Source organism: Charadrius vociferus, unplaced genomic scaffold, assembly GCF_000708025.1.
Source record: "Charadrius vociferus isolate BGI_N301 unplaced genomic scaffold, ASM70802v2 scaffold27, whole genome shotgun sequence".
Taxonomy (NCBI): domain Eukaryota; kingdom Metazoa; phylum Chordata; class Aves; order Charadriiformes; family Charadriidae; genus Charadrius; species Charadrius vociferus.
The window spans coordinates 72,492-93,647 of record NW_009649173.1 but is presented as its reverse complement, the minus strand read 5'-3'; the positions used below and the strand labels follow the sequence as shown (position 1 = coordinate 93,647).

Below are 21,156 nucleotides of genomic sequence, written 5' to 3'. Positions count from 1 at the left end.
AGCTCAGCCCCGCCGGGTCCGGCCGTCCCAGGGGCTGGTAGCATCTCCGGCAACGTCGCCCAGGTGCTGGGCCTCGCCCCACGCCCTTCCCCTGGCATTAGTGGGAGTTCGGAGGGGGGATTCGCTGGTAGCATGGCCAAGTCATCACTGCACCGGTTTGCTTTTGTGTTTTGACCCTTCTTAGGGATTTGGGGGGCGATGGGACCCAGCCAGGGTGGTTCAGGCATGTTCTAGGCCGCATATCCCCTTCGCAGATTGCTGGAAATGTGTGGGTTTGAGGACAGTAAAATTAGTCTCATTCTGTCTGAGGTGAGGCTGCAGAGTCGCGGTGACTCATTGTGGGGTGTCGGGAGCCCACTGACATGACTCAGGACTCTTCTGGGGTACACACACATTAATATTTTCAGAACTGTGCCTCATCAGTGTGGTGTTTTCTGAGGCCCCGAAGCTTGCAGGTCGCTGAGCCTGAGCAAATCCTGTTCCGTTTCCCCAGCGGGAATGTGCTTTTTTTTTTTTTTTTTAGCCTAGAATAACAGACCTGCAGCCTGGCCCGTTCGCTTCCCTCTTCATGAGGCAGATTTATGGGTTCGGGATTTACAATCTGGTTGCTGTCGTCAGGGGAATGGCTTGGAGATTCTTCCTGCCTTGTGTGAGAGATACAAGTTTTTGCAACACGTGTAATCCAGCGCTCAGGTGTTGGGAGTGTGTGAAACAGTGCTGATAGGAAACGAGACTACTCTTAAAACTGAGACCTGCAGTTCCCTCAGGCTCACCTTGCTGGTGGAGCCACCCTACGCCCGAGCTGGAGCGGGATGTGTGGGCTGGAGGCAGCTATGGGAGGTGGTTCCTCTGCTGTTGACTCAGTGTCACGCTGCAGTGTGTGCAACATTTCCCCAACACCATCCAGCTGTTAGCACGTGTGCCTGCAATAAACCTGCCCCCGTGGGCAGTCGCGGTGGAGGGAACGGCGTTCTTGCTCCTGCGTGCTCTGAGCCCACCGGCAGCTGTGGTTCTCCCAGCGGGTGCATCGGCTGCAGGTCAAAGCAGAGAATGAGGGGAGATGCACTGAGGGAGAGCGTGTGAGCTGGCACCGGGTGGGTTTGTCATCATTGGGCATGGAAAGAGAGGTTGCTGTGGCCTGCCCTGCCCCTAACCCAGCTCTGTTGGGTTTCTTGTTGCTCTGAGACAGAACACGGAGTGAGTTAGCCAGGGTGGTTCAGGGATTAATTTGTCAAACGTGATTGCAGTGGGAAAATCTCGAAAGATTGAGCCCAGAGTGGAATTCTGGAAGGAGTGCTGGGACAGGTCTGCTTTGGAAACCGCCTCTGCCAGACTCTATATAAACTCAGTGCCAGCCAGTTTGATGGGAGCTGAGAGCCCAACCTGGCAGAAGTAAAGCTGGTCCCATTTACTTGCCAGTTGTGCACAGCAACACCAATTTTACCAGTTTCACCTGGTGCTTCCCCAGTCGAGTGGAGCTCACTGAAACAGTGTAGTGCTTGGAAGCTGTGGATGAATGGGCCGGATTTTTTTGTGGCCAAGCCACCTTAACAACACCGAGGGCTCCGTCTGTTCTGGGCTGTGATGGGGAGCAGGGGAAGGGACTGAACCTCCTCTAACTGTTCTCTGAATGGCTCTGTTTTTGCCCCCAGAGAGGAAGAGGTTTTACCAGAATGTGAGCATCTCCCAAGGAGAAGGTGAGTACAGCTGCAGGGACAGGACGGAGGGGCTGGTCCCTGGGAGGGGCGTTATCAGCCCACGCTGCTTCAGGGAGAGTGTGGCACACCCGCAACCCACGCTGTGCGAGTTAGGTATTTGTCACCAGCCTGCTGTGCCCTTTCCTCACAAATTTGTACAAATTTCTAGCAATTTGTACAAATTTGCTACAATTTGTAGCAAAGCTGCATGGTGGGAAACAGCTTCCAAGACTGTTTTGGGGAAAAGTATGTCAAAATGATGGTGATGGTGGGAAACTTGAGTATCCCTGGTCCCGTGTTCCCATCAGTTTGAGCTCTGAATCTGCTCCTGCTGTGGGGTTGTCTGTTGTTCCTTAGTGCCTGCTCCTCTTTGATTCCCCAGGATTTATACTCTGATTCCCCAGGAGGTTTTGAAATAAACCTGGACCACCGAAAGCTGAAAACGCCCCAGGCCAAGCTCTTCACTGTCCCCAGTGAGGCCCTGGCCATTGCAGTGGCAACAGAGTGGGACTCCCAGAAAGACACCATCAAGTTCTACACTATGCACCTGGTGAGCACGGCAGGTTGGGATGCTGAGACCTTGGCAGGGCAGAATGCAGTGTGCTGGGAAGTCAAGGAAGTCAGGATTAAAGACAGAGAGTCGAAATACTGGGGGCTAAATAGAGGTTTGTCAAGCCACTGCCACCAGGCAAGGGCTTTGCCAACTGGCAGAATGGATTCCAGAGCAAGGGTTGAGAACTGCTTTGGGGTGTAAGCCTTGTGCCAGAGTGTATGAAACAGTGTGAAACATCTTCTGAGAATGCTTCTTTCTGTCCTGCCTCCCCCAGCTCTCCTGGGTACTTGCAGTAGAAGTGGCATGGCTTGGTCTAAAACTGTGGTGACTGTGTACACATGAGAATGGTCTCCAAATGCGGAACATGGAGAGAGAATTGTTCTGCCTAAAACAACGAAAAGCTCTGAATTTGGGGAAGAGTGGGCAGATGGTTCCCAGTCACTGCTGCCATTGCCTGGGTGGACAGTAGGCCCTTGCTGCCTTTGCTCTGATTTAGGGGAGAAATGCCCATGGAATTGGGGACAAGAGCTTGGGACTTTGGCTGGGCACTGGAGGGAACCTTGTGGTTGTGAGGGCACTTAGATAACGGCTGGGTGACTAACTGGAGGGGAATCTGTGTCACTGGGGGACTTGAGAAGGAGCTGGACAGTAGCAAGGGGCAGAAGGAAATAGGATGAGCTCTGGAGCAGTCTGTGAGCCCTCTCCCCTGGTGCTTGATGGGCCTGCTCCTGAGCTTCTGAAACCAGTGGGAAGATTCCTATTATGTGAGCCATATTCTAGCCCTACACCCCTTTTGGTTGCAATCCTCAGTTCTGTCTGCCACAAATTCCTCTACTTCTTGGTTTTGTGCAATGGAAGCTTCTGCTTCCCCAAGCCTTGAATAACAATGGTTATAACGGTTATAATAACAACTGTCTTTATCCCACAGACCACACTGTGCAACACAGCGCTGGACAATCCCACGCAGCGAAACAAAATGCAGCTGATCCGTGCAGCTGTAAAGTTCCTGGAGACTGACACTGTCTGGTACGAGATGGGGACCCACTGGCACAGAAGCAAGGTCTTGTCACAGGGTAGATTTTGGAAAGGTGGTTGGATGAAATGAGGGAAAATGTGTACCATAACCCAGTCATGGCAGGGCTCTGATTTGTCCTGGGTTTGGCCCCAGGGTTTGAATTAGTTTAGGCCAGTTCTATATCTGCAGACCTGATGGAAGTCTGTGCACCCAAAAGGCATAGGTAGGAGGGATAATGTGGATCTAGTCCTCTGTTGAACTTTGGTTTGGACATCTCTGTGCTGGGTAAGGGCAGGAGCAGCAGGAAATCAAGATGTCTTTGGGGAAAAGAAAACATCTTTGAAAGGCTTGGGGGAAATCTGTCAGCCCAGTCCCTGGTACTCCTGTGCCAGTACAGGCAGCTCAGATTTATTTGTACCAGTAGCAAAACGCTCTTCGTTCCCTGTGGGCTGCGGGATCAAGCCTGTTCATGCCTAAGCTCTGGACTCATAGTCCTCACACCCCTCTGAGGCGTCTGCTGGCAGCTGCTCAGCTCCTGTGGGGAGAGGGGAACAGGACTCCCCAATCTACCTCTGTGGCTTTGGTCAGGGTGGCAGCGGGGAGTCCTGAGCTGAGCCGCTGGGCAAGGTGAGGCAGGAGGAGTGGCCCCATATAAAGAATTCCCATGGGAGATGACCCCTGCTCTAACCGCTAAACCTCACTGCATCCTGTAGCTGGCTTGGGGGTACCTACAATTTTCTGTTGGCTGGTTTGCTGCTCTGTTTTGTAGTAAGAATGATACTTCCTAGAACAACAAAAAGCTCTGAATTCGGGGAAGAGTGGGAGGATTGTTCCCAGTCACTGCTGCCGTTGCCTGGGTGGACAGTAGGCCTTTGCTCCCTTTGTTGTGGTTTAAGGGAGAAAGTTTCCATCTCAGAGGTGTGCCCCAGCCTGGCAGGGAGCAGTCTGGCAGCCTGGGGGTGAACATCAAGCGTGGTTTTGTTCTGCAATGTCCCAGCTATCGTGTGGAGGAGCCGGCCGCCTTGGCAGAGCTGCAGAAGAAGGAATGGGATCCTGTTGTTGCCTGGGCTGAGAAAAGGTAAGAGGTTAAAGATGTTTCTGTCTGCTTATGCCCTGTCCTGCTGAGGCTGGGAACTCTAGTGCTCGTGACTGTCAGAGCTGCAAGGTTCATGAGCCTTGTGCTTTTCTAAGGGGCCGGATGATCATTCCAGGTACAACGTGGCAATTGGCTCCTCAACCAGCATCCTGGGGCCGAACATCCCAGCCACCACCAAGGAGACTTTCGTCAGCCATCTGGCCTCCTACAACATGTGGGCCCTGCAAGGTGAGAGAGGCTGCGCCAGGGAGTCCTCGGCTCAGGCTGCACCTGCGGATAGATAAGGTGGTTCCTCTCCACAGAGGAGAAAAGTAACTGTAATGTTTTTTCTCTCCTGCTGATACGCTGAGATAATCAGAGTGTTGAGGTTTATGTTTTAAAACTCCAAGCCAGTCCCTTAGCTGTATTTGTTATGGTAGGGACTCTCCCCTTAGTGCCATTGGGGACTGAGGGTCTGACTTTTGCTGGCCTGCAAGCTGTCTGCTCTACCATAGCCCAAAGAACTCCTTTAATGCCAAACTTTCTAGTGATGTAGCCCCCGGCTTTGTTGCCACAAAAAGAAATGGAGTTTATTACTCCAAGTGTCCATGGCTCTGTGCACTGCCCTTACTCTTTCACTCGTATAGCCCACTTGATCTTACTTGATGATGCTGAGTGACACCTACTTTGCTCAAGTCCTCAAGTACTCAAGTACAGGACTTGAATAAGCAGCAGACAGTGAAACCCACAGAAGACACTAGCTGAGGAGCTAAGGAAAGGTATCAGGGACAGGATCCCTGATACAGGATTTGCAAAGTCTTCCCATTACCCCTGTAAAGATATTCTTTGATGAATCATTTCTTCATAGTTTGTAATGTGGGTAGGCAGGGTGGAAGGGAAAGGCATGTGCCTCCCCTGTGGGAGGGGAGCCTCTGGCCAGCTAGTCGACTTTATACGTGAAATTCAAGGTCTGGGGTAGACTGGTAGCGCAGGACCAGTCTGACTTCAGTTCCTTCCTTAGGCCCTGTCCATGCACAGGCACCTCCATTTCCTGTCAGCTTGAGCTGTACTGTGAGTGCTCAGCAGCTCAGAGTTTTGAGCCCTTCTTTCCTCTTCCTCCTGTCTGTGTGCGTCTGTGGGATTTGTTCCGGTCTCTCAGCCATTGGGCACTCACTCTCCTCCCCTGAAGAGGGGTGTCTTGCAAGCCAGTAGCTGGTGGTGTGGCAGGAAAGAGCTATGCTGTTTTATCAGCCAAGCCCAGCAGCTGTGTCCTTTGCCGAGACAGTTCTCCAAGGATACAGCACACCATGCACATTTGCACAGTGTTTTTCTATGTGTGGTCACAGATGCGGACAGCTCTTTTATCACCAAACAGTATACGAGTCCCTCTCACCCTGAACTTTCAGCGAAGCTCCAGAATATTCGGGCCTGGATGGCTAACCCTTCCCTCTGCACAGGGCAGGTTTATGGCAGAATAATAGGAGGCAGTTTCAAAGGCACTTCGTCACTGCAGTGACAGGGCCCAGAACAGCGCTTTGTGTCTGCTGGTAACTGCAGATCTGACGCTTAAGTGCCCCGATGCAAGTGGGAGGTATCGCTGTCCCTGAGGAGGTACCACACCCTCACTTTCTTCAGAGCATGTGAAGATGCCGCTGTTATGCTGCGGAAAACAACCATGAATCTTGTTTGTTTTGGGTTATTCTCTTCCAGGTATAGAATATGTAATCACCCAGCTGAAATCTCTGATTCTGTCTATGGGTCTGATTGACAGGCACATTACTGTAGAGAAAGCCGTGCTTCTCTCTCGCCTGGAGGAAGAATACCAGGTAAATGATGTTACAGAACGGCCCTGTAATTCAAATAGCGATAATCTCAGCATGAGAAATGCATCTCCCACCACAAATAACTGGCAAGGGAAGTGCCTGCTATTGCAGGAGAGGTTCCACTTCACCAGTCTCCCCGTTTGAGAGAGTTTGGAGTGCACTGCTGTAGAGCAGCGTCTTGGGTGCAACAGCCCAGAGTGCTCCCGGGGCGGCCGGTTTCTTTTCGCAGAACGCAGATGGCTGCTTTTCTCCCTCTCTAATCTGAAGTGCAAGATTGTGCCTGGCTTCTCTTGCTGTGGGTTATCCAGCCTAGAGGCCTTGGTAGACACCAAGCTAATAACTTGCTTGCTGGAAACTGGCCTGGTGCGAAGCTCTCCCTGACCCAAAACTGGCTGAAGTCGATGGGAATCTTTTCATCTTTCCTTTAAGGGGCTTTACCTCAGATGCCAGTACAGATGAACCATGTCCTTCCACTGTACTCATCAGAGATCTCCCTACCCCTGTAGTTAGTGGTCGGCACAGCTCCTGGGGGGTTACCCGTGTTTCACAAATATGAAAAGGGAGGCTGAGAGTTGTTGAGCAGCTCCATGTATAATCCAGTTCTGAACTGACTCGCGTTCCTCCTCTCCTTCAGATTCAGCGGTGGGGCAGTGTGGAGTGGGCCCATGATTATGATCTGTGCGAGCTGCGTGCTCGCGCGGCAGCTGGGACTCTCTTTGTTCACCTCTGCTCAGAGAGCTCGACTGTAAAACACAAGCTGTTGCAGGACTGAGGCTGCTGGGCTGGGCGCAGGAGGAAAATTGCCCAGCTGTGAATTGCTGGTGTGACCCAGTGAATGGTAACCACCCTCCTGCCTCCACACCTTCCCTGGAATCAGCCTCATGCTGAGGAGCTGTGACTTTGTGGGCAATTCCTCATTTGGACTGCCTGCTGCAGTGCAGCGCCAGCAGTTTTGAGCCCACAAGGAGGAAAGGTCAAGGTGAACTTCCTCTGCATCCCCAAGACGGCAGCTCTGTCCAGTACCGGTGTCTGTAACTCATCAGAGGAGCTCCCATGAAAGAAACAGCTTCCTGGGCAGGGCACGGCACAGACATACCCAGCATATGCCACATGTCTTCATAGCTGCCAGCTCCTGACACACACTTGTTATGGAAATCTGAAAACAGACTCCATTGCATCTGTTCTTCATCCCTCAGTGTGCCTGTATGTAACACCAGGGTCTCTCTGTTTGATTAAAGGCACGCCCCTGCTAGATACTGAAAGGCAATGCTGCTGAGTATTTCTTTGTTTTAATCACCAAACTGTGGTGTAGGTCCTGAGCTGCCAGGCTCCAGGCAAGTGCTGGGATGGCTGCAGGGAGAAAAAAACACGGAGCAGAGCTGAGCAGACACTAACTACCAAACAGATCTACTCCCTCCGCATCTCTGTGTGAGGCTGTCCGTGCTAGGTGCCCTGTCCTTACAGCCGAGGAATAGCAGGGAGCCAACTGTGCAGCCCTAGAGCAAGGGTGGGGAACCTGGGCTCCTGCCATCCTCAGAAGCACAGGGTACTACAAGCTAAATCTGTGTATGACAGGCAGCACCAGCCACAGGGCTTTCGGAGAGACCCAGTCTCTCCCCAGAGTGCGTATGCAGCCACCCTCTCATTTAACCTTCCCACCTTTCTCTTTGCTGCTTGCCTCGAGCAGTACCGCCCTGGCCAGCATCATTCCTCAGAAGCTGCCCACAAGTGAGCGTAGCAGCTGCTGTCACTGAGCAAGGAGGGGAATTAATGACTCCTTGCTTGGCTGTTGCGAGCGGTGGAGTGTGAGCTCCTCTGGAACCATTGATTTCCCTTCCTGCTAGCTGGGGGCTGCTCTGTTCACGCTGCAGAAAGCTGCCTTTGCGAGAGGCGATGAGAAGACAAGGCTCCCAGGCACGCAGAGCCCCCGCCAGCCTTGTGCTTGCTGAGCTGGAAACCCGCTGTTATCTTGGGGGGTGGTTTGATGGAGAGCAGTCCTCTCCCCGGCTGCTGCCGCGTGTCTGTGGCTCACAGGTTCCTACCACCGCACTTGCAGGTACTAAAGCTTTCAGGCATGATATGCTACGATGGTTTGGTTCAATCAGCTCACAGCTGATCCATAACCCCTTGTGACCGGGTCTCAGCTCTGCCTGCACGGGCTTTATGCCAACGTGATGGAAGAGACAGAGCTTCATATGCTTTTCCAGAGTCAATAAGTATCTTTTATTTGCAGTTTATGGTGGGATGGAAGAAGTACGCCTTTGGCCTGAAATGTCCCAGGCAGCTCAGGCGTAGAGAGGCAGCCGTCCCCGCTGGGGGGGCTGTCGCTGGGGGCTGCCCTGTGTGCCCCCAGCTAAGGCAGTTGCCCAGCCCGTGGCAGACCTACTCCATTGGCTCCAGGATCTCTATGTTATCCAGCTCCTCCTGGAGATTGTCGATGTACTGAACGATCTCTCTGATACGGTCACGGTTTCTGTCAATCTCATTTTGGACAGCCTGAACAGATTGAAACCAAGCAGTGAACCCACAGACTCGTCAGTGTCCCTTGCTGTAGCACAGAGGGCTCCAGCAAAGGTTAGGGAACATCGTTCCTAGCAGCGTCCCCACAGCTTGGGCCAAAGCTGTCTGTGCCCCATTCCCCTGAGCATGAGGGTCTCTTACCTTCTCCGTCATGGAGGTCTGCCAGCGGTAGGTGTTGCCGAGGATGTCGCTCTCTCGCTTATCAATCTTCAGCAGGCGGATGCCATGGGACGCGTTGACTGCGTTGACAATGGTGTTTTTGTCCACAAGAAGCTAGGAGGTAACGTGACCGGATGAGAGGAGGGGGGCGGGCATGCAGCGAAAGCAGCGGAGCTCAGAACTACCAGCACAGTAACTGCAGTGCTTGGGGAAAGAAAATCAGCCTTCTGTTTCAGGCTGACAAAGCCCTAGTCATCAGAATGAATCCAGTGCTTTACCCTTCACGAGGGTCTATCTGGGAGAATTATTCCTAGTAGAGGTGGGGAAACTGAGGCAGCACCCTTGGCCTCACCTGCCGGAGCGGGGAGCAAATGCCTGCTGCTGAGTGCTGCGCTGCAGGCAGGCTCCTCGCAGCACACGGCAGAGCCCCGTGGGCAGCTGGTGTTGAAGCAAGACTGCATATGCTCCAGCACGCCTGGCCCAGCAGGTGCGGGAAGTGGAAAATCGCTCTTGGAAGGGTCTCTTGCACTGGTGGCATTGGCTGTAAATCTTCATTTTTGGAGAGTCCCAGCTTCTAATCGAAGCAGTGACTTCCCCTGTGGCTCTAAATAGAGGGTGGCTTTGCTAAACCGTAATGACTCTCCTCCTGCAGCCAAGTGCAGCTGTTGAACAAATGAAGATTGCTTCTCCGTGGAAATGGTTGGCAGCGAGGCAAAATGGGTGCACAGCAACGGTGCGTAACTGCAGCCATCTGCACAGGCCATAAAGCAGGGAGCTCCCCCGGGGAGGCTGCGGGGTCTGTTCTGTGTCTGTCAGCTCTTGATTACCTGGAGTAACAGGGGGGCTGGGATAATCCAGAGCAAAACCACAGTGAATGCAAACCTTGAGTCATTTAGCCACTAAATGAAGGAATAACGGAGGCAAAAAGGTCAGTGGCATTGCCGACTGGAGCACTGCAATGCTCTTTGTGCTTCCTGAAGGGCTCCTGGGATCTTTGATGTCACAGCAAGACTGAGGGCTCAGTGGAAGGCTCCGTTTGAAATGTCATGTCCTCCCTCCAGATCAGCTCATGGGTTGGGGAGCTCCAGGAAGGGCTTTTGAAATCACTGAGGCAAACAGAGCCCCGGTGCAAGAAAGTCAGAGCGGTGTTCGGACTCTCCTGGGGGAACAGGGAGAATCTGAACAAAACCGGCTGCGAGTGCAGCAAAGATGCTGCCTAAGTGCCTGCTGGGTTGGGGCTGTCTGGAAATCAGCCAGAGAAGTGAGTTGTGCTGGAGGCAGGAGGAGAGACTTGCTCAGCAAATCACTGAGGCAAACAGAGCCCCGGTGCAAGAAAGTCAGAGCGGTGTTCGGACTCTCCTGGGGGAACAGGGAGAATCTGAACAAAACCGGCTGCGAGTGCAGCAAAGATGCTGCCTAAGTGCCTGCTGGGTTGGGGCTGTCTGGAAATCAGCCAGAGAAGTGAGTTGTGCTGGAGGCAGGAGGAGAGACTTGCTCAGCACCTCCTCTGGGCTGCTGCCACCAGCTCTGGCGGTGCCCAGGGAAACCCGCAGTGCAGTTATCCTCTGTCCTAGTCAGTGGAGATGTCCGGCAGCACTGCAATTCAGCCAAGCGGCTGGGGCCTCTTAGGAGGCGGTTATGCTCTAGTTTAGCTGTTGCTTTAGCTGGATTGAGCCTCGTGGAAACCCTGTCCCTTCTGAGGAGAGGCTGTGGCCTCCTCTTCTTGCTGGCGCCCTAGCAGAGATGAATTTTTTTGGTGCCCTCACCATTTGAACATCAGCTGGCAAATCTTCATCAAGTTCATTCTTGACTGATTTCTCCATTGCGCTGATGGAGATCTCTAGCAGCTTTTCATGGTGACGGTTTTCCAGGTTCCGGCACTGGCTCATCGTAAAAAAGATGGTTAAGGAAAACGCTGACCACACCACTTACTTAGAGATTAAATGACCTCCTGTAACCAGAGACTGGGTCCACACAGCGGGCCTCCACAGGAAAGAGCCTGGCTGCTGCCAGAAGCTACTGTGATATCAGGATATACGCTTTCTGCTCTTAATTGCAGCTCATACACATCAGGTCTCATCCTCACTGCTATATATCATGTAGAACAGAAAGTGCGCCTAGGTTTGCAAAGGAAATTGAAGGAGCCCTACCAGGATATAAGCTAAGCTCTGAATATGGTGCAATTATTTGTACCAGGCCAACAGATTTCTATATTTAAAGTAACGTAACCTGTCACTGAAGCACTTTGGTATCTCACTTTTGTTCCAGAAGACATCAACAGCACAAAAATGAACACAAAAAATTAAAGAAACTTCAACAAGAATTGTAGATATTTCGTTGGCTGCTATGGCAATAATGTACACAGAAAACAGTCTAATCAGATCTTCCCAGGGGTTTTGTCATGGCTGCATGGAGAAGAAAGGAAGACTCCCAAGGAGGAGAAAGCTCCATAAGTCCTACAGACTTTCAGCACAGAAGAACTCAGATCCTTTTGTGCTCTCCAGAGTGTCCACAGAAAGAAGACAGACACCTTAAATGACCATTCCTGCAAAGCTGGGAAAAGAACTTTTCTGTTGATTTAGAAAAAAACCAAACAAACAAAAAAATCAAATTCTATACTGATGGCTCATTTCTGGATTTAGAAGTGAGATACATGTACATCATTGGGAGGTCCAGGCCAACATAGTGTCAAAGGATATATCCCTTTAACGTTTTCAATGAATGTTGATGCTATGACAGCAATGTTTTCCTTAAAATCCTTTATTAGTTCCTTAACAGAGGGGAAAAAGAGGAAATATTACAATGAAGACTTGCATAAACATAAAAGGGAGTCAGGGAGTCTAGGAAGTATCTACAACTGATTATAATTTGGACTCACTGCTGTTATTAGCACAGTCAGAAACTGCACTGCCTCAAGCATTTAAAGTGTTTTGAAAGTGCTGCAAGATTTTCGTTCCTCATTCAGGGACAGAAAATCAGAATTGGTTTATTGGAGGGAAGCTGACTGAATGATACCTTTACCCAGTGTCTGGAGTGAGCCAGATGATTCTTTTTTACTCTCACCTAAGTAATGCATGGAGATTGCTGTATTCCCATATACTGCCATGCTGCAGTCTTCTTTTATGTATGAAGAGCCTCTTGTTGGAAGCATAACCAACGCCTGGGCTTACTGCAGCTTTTCTTTTAGTCCTCAGAAACTAAAATTGCTGCTGCCAGAAATGGCTGATGGAGAATCTGTGAAGTGTTGCACTTAAATGTCTTGATACAACAGTTCAAATACAGCCACCCGAATCCTGCAAATCCAGAAGGGCATGCAGGGAGGGATGTTTCTGCTCATTCCATCAGCGACTGCAGATATATGAGAATCCATTCACAACACACTAAAAGGCACAATTCTGATGCAGTGAGGGATCCATTTTGAGCTGCGGCTTTCTGTCACACACATTCACAAAAGTAAACTGCTGCATCGGCTTGCACACAGGCCCCAGCTCCAATCTGCTAATTTTTAAACAGCTTTCCTTTTTTCTTTTTCTTTTTTTTTTTTTTTTTTAATGAAGATGCACATTAGCAGCCCTGCCCTAGTTTTTGAGGAAAAGTCTGGGGAGAAAAAAGGCAGCTATTATGCAAGCAAATGCAGTAAGCTGAGCAGTAATCTTATTCATAGCAAAGATCAGCTTCAAAGAATTACATCTCTAGAATCCCAAATGCATACCCCATGCTAGGCAGCGACTTCTGTACGCAGACCTATAAAATGACTGAATGACCTCAAGTCCTTCTCTCTGAAGTCTAGGAAATCAGCTTGGATAGATGCGAAGGACATACTGCGCTCTGCTCTGAGAAACAGAAATCTGTTGCAATGTATCCATGCCCAAGGCCTGATCTCACCCAGACCAACTGGTGAGCAGAAAAGACTAAGGTGGAACCAAAACATTAGCCTAACTGGAAGACCCCCTCTTTGTGCAATGGGCTACTAAACAGAGGGGTGCAGCAACAGAAAAGTGACCCACCCTCCACGTCCTGGATGCGAGGTCTCACGGGTATGTGCTTGACCCTTACCTCCAGCTGGTCAGCTATCAGCATTTCCAAGGTCATGAGTGCTTCTGACAGCTGAAGTATGTCCTCCTTGTACTCGGCTCGTTTAGACTCAGCAATATCATAACTACTGGCATTATGAATCTCATCCAGCCTCTAAACACAGAGATACATAAATTACTTATAGTTTGTGTTCAGCACTCCATTGCAATTTAATTAACTTGTTACATATGTGAGAAAAGTTCCTGCTGCTGATTAGCTGAAATGAAATGTGATGATTCAGGAAGTCTCCAGATTTACATACTGGGTAGTCAACAGTGCTGAGGTATGCTACTGCGCTAACGATCCAGGGACAATGCAGTGAAATCGGTGAGAATGCTTCCTCATCCTCCAGTCAGCAGAAGACTTTGCCCCCTTCTATGCTTCCAACTTTGGTTCCCCTTCTGACACATTTCAAGTTAATAAAAAAAAATTAGATTCCTGACATTGCTGGCCATGAAGAAGAGATTAACAATTACTTCGTAGAAAGAAATGAAGGCCTAAAGCCTGATCCCCTTCATGTCAAGGAGAATCTTGATTGACTTCAGTAGGGTCAGGATTTAGTATTCTGAATACGGAATACCTATCATTGCCTGCTTTCCTCTTACAACAAGGATTTATTGCCCTTCAGAATTAAATATTGACGTCAGTTTTGTATCAGACAAGATTTATGATTTCTTGCATCAAAAAAAAATCCTCTTGTGCTGAGCAATGTATTATTTTCCAGCCTGTTCAAAATAAGTTAACAATCAAATGATAATAGGAGGAAAAACATTATACATGTTTTAAGATGTCTAATCTACTTCTCCTGAGAGGGAATGGAACAGGCTAAAATAGGGAATTCTGATGAAAATCATTGCCAAGACTTGTGGCTGAAAATGGACTAGATTAGATTACTCAAACTTTGCTGTGTTAAAAGGCCTGGAGGAGCAAGGTATCTTCTTTTTGAATGTAAACAAGCTCCAGAAGGTCCCCTGCCATTAAAGCCACACCTCTGGCAGCAATAACTTCAAAGTTCAAGGCCTTTAATGCTTCTTTGCTCCTTAACCAACTTCAGAGAGCAGAGTTATTTTACAGGTTACCTAAGCTTACATGAAAGGATTACAGCGAGACAAACAGCCCCCAAGAATGGCTCACAGATTTCAGGCTGCTGGAACCTCTGTACCTTTTGAACTCCTGGCAATTTTAAATGAATGGGGAAATGCTGTTAAAGTACAGTGTTCAGTTTTGACACCAATTCCTCCAGTATTTATATGAAAACTGTCACGCTGACCACTGTGTACTGTTCTTGCAGCTCAACGCGTAGCTGAGCCTGCAGGTCATCGGACAAAGATGAAGGGCCAAAATCTGGCCTCACCCATGTCTCTTTGGGTTTTTTGTTTGGTTTTGTGGCTTTTTTTTTTTTTTTTTAAAGGGAAGATACATTGGGAATTCAAGTGCAAGTTAACTGAATATACATATCAATCTTTATATGTTGCCTTCTGGTGAGGCTGCAAAGTGGTGTCCTGGCCAGAGCTGATGGAGTCAGTTTGCCAGCATGAGTCAGCAAGGTTCAAGGACCTGGGCACAAAGTGACTCAGCAGGCTGCCAGCGTGTGACAAGGCACCTAAATAAAAGTGACCTGGTTTGCAAAGGGAGCCAGCGCTCGTGACTCTGCCTAGTGTCAGTTGTCAGGGACTTGTTCTGCTCAGCTGACAGTGTTACCAGGCTTTAGCCCCCCCCCCCTTATTTTTTCCTGTGGAAACAAAATAATGATCCTCTATTATACATGGTTAGGAAGGGATCCAGCTAGAAGCTACGCCCTTAGCAGCCACAATGGGTGGCTGTAGTTGAGCAGAATGAAAAAAGATCTTTTCTGCTTTAAAAAGACTAGAAATACATTACAATAACTTTCTATATTTTTTTTGTTAAAAGTTCTTTGAGCTGTTGTTGACAAAATGAACCGAAGCAGAAAATTAGTTGAAAACAAACTGAATACACTTCAATCTCCTTCCCTTTCTTCCCCATTTTTCAATGAAGGAAGAACTATTGGAGGCCTCAAAGAGAAGTCTGATAAGTCTATATAGATGTATTTTAAATCAACTTCATAAAAAATATGTAAACTAAAAGAAAGGTTGAACGTTTCCATTTTCTTAAAGACTGGTAACTCTTCTGGATGGCCAAAAAAAAGTAAAAAACCTCCACCATGTGTAGCCACTTTTTTTTCTATAAAGCTTTGAAGGACCTTTATCTCTGGGGTCAATAAGATAACACCATGACATGTTAATTTTGTCCTATGTTGAATTTCCAGTATAGATAAAGGCTGTCAGTGTTAGCTGGTTGTGGTTTGCCCAAACGGTTGAAATTTCAATCCCCAAATTCTTTTCCTACATAAAGTACTAAAAAACTTTTAACGTTATGTTAGTTAATGACATTATACTAGCTAACACAACAATTTTTCTTGGTATAGATTTATACTGTAAGAAACACATAAAGAAAGACCAGTGACTGAGCACTGGAAGGGGTTGCCCGGAGAGGCTGTGGAGTTTCCACCCTTGGAGATATTCAAAGGCCATCTGGACATGGTCCCGGGCAGCCTGCTGCGGGTGGTCCTGCTTGAGCAGGAGGGTTGGACCAGATGACTTCCAGAGGTCCCTTCCAACCTCAACCACTCTGCGATTCTGACATTAGGGAACAAGTACCAATTCCTATTACAGCAGTGTAAATCCAGAATAATTTTCTTAATCTTAATGGAGTTACCCTCATTCTCAGTGAAATTAAAAGTTGGCATATGATGTAGAGAAATCATGTGACAAACAAACAAAAGTATAACAACGTTACCCTTTTGTTCCGATTTTCAAAGTCTAGGATTATTTTCCTGCCTTCTTGCTGGTTGGCTGTTAATGCTTCATGAAGGCTTTCATAGAAATCAGAGACTTCAGCTTCTCGTTTTTCATACTCTTTCAGACCATAGTTAAACAGGTTCTCACAAACTGAGACAAACTCCTTCCTGTACGTGACACCAGAGTCAAGGTATTTTGCTTGTTCAGTGGAACAACATGCTATGTTCCTTCTACCTCTGCAAATTTGAGCAACAAGAGTTACAAGCTACCGTGATGTAAACTCCATGGTTCTTGCTGGGAGCAGGCTGCCAAGTATTCTGTCTGCAGCAGGACTGGGTCACCCAGTCACATTTTATGCATAGGATTTTGCTACCTTAAGGGTATGGAGAAAGCTGTGGCAACTTGAGGGGGGAAAAGGCCTTGAGGAAAAAAAGGAAATACATATACTTCTCTGACTCTTTTCTGACACGACAGTGGAATGAAGCATACAACCCTATCTGTCTTCACAAGTGTGAATATGGTGTCTGCGTAGTTAATAAATACAGCTCTGGAGCCTACAGCCAGAGCACAGAATAAACTACTGACTTGGTAGCATCACAAAAATAACGTCAATTTTTCTTCTGCTATTATCTTGGCAATGGAATTGTTTCTAGTCTATTGTAGTTAAGCCGTGATGCATTTTCCCCCAACAGTGTAATGCAATTTTAAGGAAGGTCAAGTTACTGGCCTTGACAATGCTCTATTAATCTGAATGAGAAAAGAAAAAAAAAAAGTGTCTGCTTTCTGATCCCCGTGTAGGAGCAATGATCAGAAAAAAGTGCTGGCCTGAAAACTTCATGTTGCCAGCTCTGGCAGGTTGTGAGATATGCGACTCATATCATTCTGATTAGTCTGTTCCTATCTCCTACCACTTCAATTTCAACATGATTTTAGCAACTGCGCTCTTACAATCTAACTGACAGAGATTTATCTTATAGCTCATTTTAAACTTTAAGTGGATTCCGGAGTTAAAGAAAGTACAAAGCCTTGATTCTTGAAGGGTCAGAAAAGAAGGCTACCGAAATTGTGTTTGATTCAAGTGAAGGAAAAGGAATATGGTAATTACAATGGTGAGAACTTAAAATGCTGGAATCTCATGACCTGTTGGTGATAGAATTCAGTGCTTTTACAAATGGGATGTTTCAAGCTGGCTTGGCCAGCTTGCCAGTAATATAAACCATTTGTTTGTAGCCCTTATATTTCACGAGATATCAACCCTTAAAGCTGTCAGTGGTCTCACGGTCTTGCAGTGTTTTTTTTGGTACCATTCCAAAATTGAACACAGACTGTCTCAGATCTTAGATCAATGTAGCTTTCAGCCCTGGACGAAAGCAACGGATGAAGAGTCCCTGTGGATGTACCTCCTTCTTAACTTAAGGCATTACGTTTTGGCTGTAGGTATTCTAAACCCAGGAAGGATATCCCTGCTGCAGGTCACTCACTCCGGGGAGGTAAGCCAGTTTGGCGGCTTCTGTATCCTCTGCATACATACTGTCAAACAGGAATGATCCATTCAGGTACTCAACAAAGGCTGTCTTTGAAGAGAATCAGAACAATGTAAGTAAAATAAAGAGTGCCAACCTGCTGCCAGTCCTCAGGATGTGTGTCTCCTATAAGCACTTTACCAGCAGAGGAACACTGGTGCAGACACAGTGATACCAACACAATAGATATACCAACCAAGGCATGAAAGCACCCTGCAACTGGAGTGAAAACCATCCCAGTTCACATGTGGCTTTGCTGCTAGAACTCTCTAGCCTAAGGATAGAAAACACTGTTTAATCTTATATAAAACATTATCACATACAACCACATCCTGTAAGGCTATTAAGCCTTTCACATAAGGAGTCAGTGGACTTTGGGGAGGGACGGAGGAAAGAGCTGCAGGTGTCCTCCCTGTCACTTAACCCCCTCCTGTTCTTCAGCCAGTCTGAACTTCTAGAGGTTTGGAATACAGAGCCGGACCATAACTGAAAGCGCCACTTTGCCTGGTCTTGTTTTCAGTCTGTTCACAGAACTACGGTGATCTCTGAAAGCCTTGAAAAAAAAATAAAACTAATGAAAACATTAACTTAGTGTGAAGGAGAAAAAAAAGTGACCACACCATGAAAACACTAACAGTTCCCTCAGACCTGTAATTTTCTTAATCTCACGTCAGGCTGATAAGATCCTCGGGTATGATTTACTATTTAGCTTTGCAGGGTCTATATCTGTAGTTTCATTGTTCAGCCAAAAGAATTATGTTCTCCCACATCATGTGTATTCCAAAGCAGTTCCTGTTTTCATTCAAAAGATGAGATTCAGAGATCACAGAGATTAATCCTAGCCTTAGTTTTAGCACAGTCGATGTTAACCTCTCATTAAATCTTCAAGCAGGTAAAAGAGAAGTCAATATCCGTTGCCCTTCTTTCCCTGAGACAATATACAACCAGCCAAAGAAAACATACCTTGTGGTACTCCAGCTCTTTCTGCTTTGCCTGTTTTTCCTCCAGCTGAGCCAGGGCCTGAGCCTCCTCACGTTCCAATGGCTCAGTAAGATCTTGATACTTTAAAACTGCAACTTCTCGCTAGGAAATACAGAGAAATAAAATATTTTTATTAGACTATCCAGTATTGCTCAACGAATCTGGGCATAAGCATTCAATCTTTCTAGAACATTCACCTAAGTGACATCTGCATCTCCATTTCTTTGTGGGCTTTTTATTAAATTACCTATGAAGTTTCTAATTCATTCCTCATCCCATTTTTTATTGGCATATTACTTTGCCTCTGCATTCAATGCATCTGAGCTGATTCAGTCCCAGGAAACTTTTCTCTCCCCATTTCCTCATCTTTAGGTGTTTTCAGTTTTAGTTTGATTTTTTTCTTTTTTAGCAGGAAGGCCCATTTTGAATTCTAGAATTTGAGCTCTGATTTGATCAGCTAGTGAGTTTAATGCATTTACTAGGAAGGAAAAGGCTCTTTGGAGGAACGGATCGCAAGGTAGTAGCTGGGGCAAGAACCTAATTAGTTTGAAACTGAAGCTTGACAAATTTAAGTATGCGACTATGACGTACTGTCTGTAGAAGCAGGGACTGGACTCAATGACCTGGAAAGCCCTTCCAGTCCTATGGTAAGAGTAACATATATTCCAAGTACAGCTCCTGCTCTGCACCAAGCAAATTTACAATTAATCATATTCTTTGGTTACTTAAAAAAACCCCAAACCAAACCAATAAAAAAAACCCCGTCTTTGTTCCTTTGAGCCCTGGGGTCAAAAAGCAGTCCCACAGATTCCCAGTGTGGATGCACTGTCCTGTTCTCAGAAATCAAGAAGGTGAAGTGCATTTGATGGGACCTGCTTACCTGGATAGCTTGTCAGTCCGCTACTGATACAAACTGCTCAGCGAGCAGCAGGACCACCAAGCCTCCTTTCCCCCGATCCATGTCTCAAGACTGATTTCCTCTGAGATTTTCTGATCTCTAAGAAGGCTTGCACTCACACTGCAGCCTCTCTGTGGCAACACTAAGCAGGCCCCTCTCCCACACACAGCTGCTGATTTTCACAAAATCTGTGAAGACGTCATGCCTCTGACACCTCTACCTCTCTGTCAGATTTGATAGAATTTGGCCTACAGGTTCACAGCTGTTAGGTGGAGGCAGAATAAACACTGTGTGTTTCTGTAAGCCTAATTTCTGCAGGGAACCTGCCCTGAATGCTAGAATATTGCTGGCATACCAACAAAGCAAATGCTCTTGTACGATGCTGTTGTCCAATTTCACAAGCAGGGAATGCAGAAATGCTTACCGTGGTGTCACTCACGATCTTGAAGTCCAAGTACACTAGGTCTGGAAGATGAGCAACAACAAATAGCGTATACTGCTCATCATCGCAGAGAGGGTTCCCCATGAGATTCAGTGTGCGTAAGTTTTTAAACCTCCTGAGATAGATCACCTGTGCCGAGAGGAAAAAGATGCTTCGCAGTGCTGGGGAAACACGCAGCCTTGAAATACATTGCTTTTACTACGATTATGTTGCAATACATATCCTGCGCTGCTGCCAAACACAGATGACATTAAATTATGAGTTTCTAATGGTTTCAGGAAAGGCAATGCTTAAATTCACAAAGTGAATATATAAACGATGGGTGTAGAGAGAAAGCCTTTAGCTGAGGTGGAGAAATCAGGGGCCTTAGATTGGTAAACTACCCTCAGAACCCCAAATAAATCCTAGTCTCCAGTCCCTCTTTTTCTCAATTTTAGCTACTTAATCCTTTTCCAGCTTTCATGGGAACCAACAGGAATTTTGCCATGGCTGATAGCAGTAACAGAGCCAGGCCCCTGTAAGTCAATAATCTAAAAGAGAAATAGCTGTAGTACTCACTTAACACCAGGACAGCTTACCAAAACCATAACTTAGACTACAGAGGAAGTTAAATCCTAAGGAGAATTTTGTCCTCTAAGGATGGGCTGGACACAGTGGCAAATGTCATTTTTAGAATATTTGATCCTTTGATAGGGAACATTTGCAAAGACAGGGAGCACTCACATCTTCCAGAGTGGTCAGGTTATTCTTTCCTATGGAGAAAATCTGCAGCTCTTGCAATGTGTCCATGTGTTCAATTTTAGATATTCTGTTATTGTAGAGACTTAGGTCCTGCAGTTTGACAAGGGTATCCAGGCCCTCAATTACTTCAATATTGTTGAAGGACAAGTCTGGGGAAGAGTTCAGAAACCAAAAGTTTTACAAGCAAAAGTTAAACTATGTCTAGCAGAATGCCCTGATTCAGACCTTGCATTTAGCTTGGTTCTTGATTTAGGAGTTCATGTACAGCATTTTCCTCAGGGGTGTGCTGAGCCACAGGAAAGGCTCAGCGTTAAATCATCATTCTCTGGGCCAGGAAGAGATACACACATCTCCTCCTTGCAATGAGAGGAACAGTTGAAGGCATTCCATGCAGAGTCCATACACACAACCTGAAAGCGATTTCTACCTTATGGAAAAACCCAAAATACAAGAAATGCCCCAAAAGGGGGGTACTTCTATGACAAATTTGACACTCCCTGCCTTGTTTCTTGCAGACCCTTGCCTGCATACTAATGCCTACTGGCATGGTCATTCCTGTAAGACCAACATATGCCAGTCCCATGCTCACAACTGCCCTGTTGTCAATAGAGGTACACAAAGGCATATACTCACTGAAACTATTTAACTTGTTGATATTTCCTCTTATCCTGCCAGAACATCTATCCTAACACCTACATGCATCATGACTAAGGGCAATATTTACCCTCAGGCCAGTACCAAGTGATTCAGTAGTCCAAAGATGGTTGATGAGATTACCAGCTGTCTGCATCACCCCAGCCCCTGGACGGCTAACAGACTCATGCAGCAGCTGCTGA

General features: G+C 47.3%; 2 protein-coding genes across 2 annotated transcripts in view; one reads left to right on the top strand and one right to left on the bottom strand.

Moving 5' to 3' along the window:
• The first annotated feature begins 1,630 nt into the window (after positions 1–1,630).
• ATPAF2 (ATP synthase mitochondrial F1 complex assembly factor 2) lies at positions 1,631–7,420 on the top strand. Its single transcript, XM_009888542.1, has 7 exons — positions 1,631–1,697; positions 2,102–2,247; positions 3,179–3,276; positions 4,263–4,343; positions 4,477–4,589; positions 6,051–6,166; positions 6,798–7,420. Exons 1-7 carry the CDS (start codon positions 1,631–1,633, stop codon positions 6,933–6,935), a joined length of 759 nt encoding a protein of 252 aa, XP_009886844.1. The 3' UTR covers positions 6,936–7,420.
• Positions 7,421–8,545: 1,125 nt separating this feature from the next.
• The window catches only part of LRRC48 (leucine rich repeat containing 48), a 15,218-nt gene continuing 2,607 nt past the window's right edge, over positions 8,546–21,156 (bottom strand). Inside the window, exons 3-12 of the mRNA XM_009888541.1 lie at positions 20,303–20,469; positions 19,562–19,708; positions 18,222–18,341; positions 17,197–17,309; positions 15,734–15,908; positions 12,899–13,030; positions 11,542–11,612; positions 10,609–10,732; positions 8,825–8,956; positions 8,546–8,659 (exon numbers count right to left, since the gene is read on the bottom strand). Coding sequence (XP_009886843.1) covers positions 8,546–8,659; positions 8,825–8,956; positions 10,609–10,732; positions 11,542–11,612; positions 12,899–13,030; positions 15,734–15,908; positions 17,197–17,309; positions 18,222–18,341; positions 19,562–19,708; positions 20,303–20,469 — 1,295 coding nt within the window. The remainder of the gene's footprint in view (positions 8,660–8,824; positions 8,957–10,608; positions 10,733–11,541; positions 11,613–12,898; positions 13,031–15,733; positions 15,909–17,196; positions 17,310–18,221; positions 18,342–19,561; positions 19,709–20,302; positions 20,470–21,156) is intronic.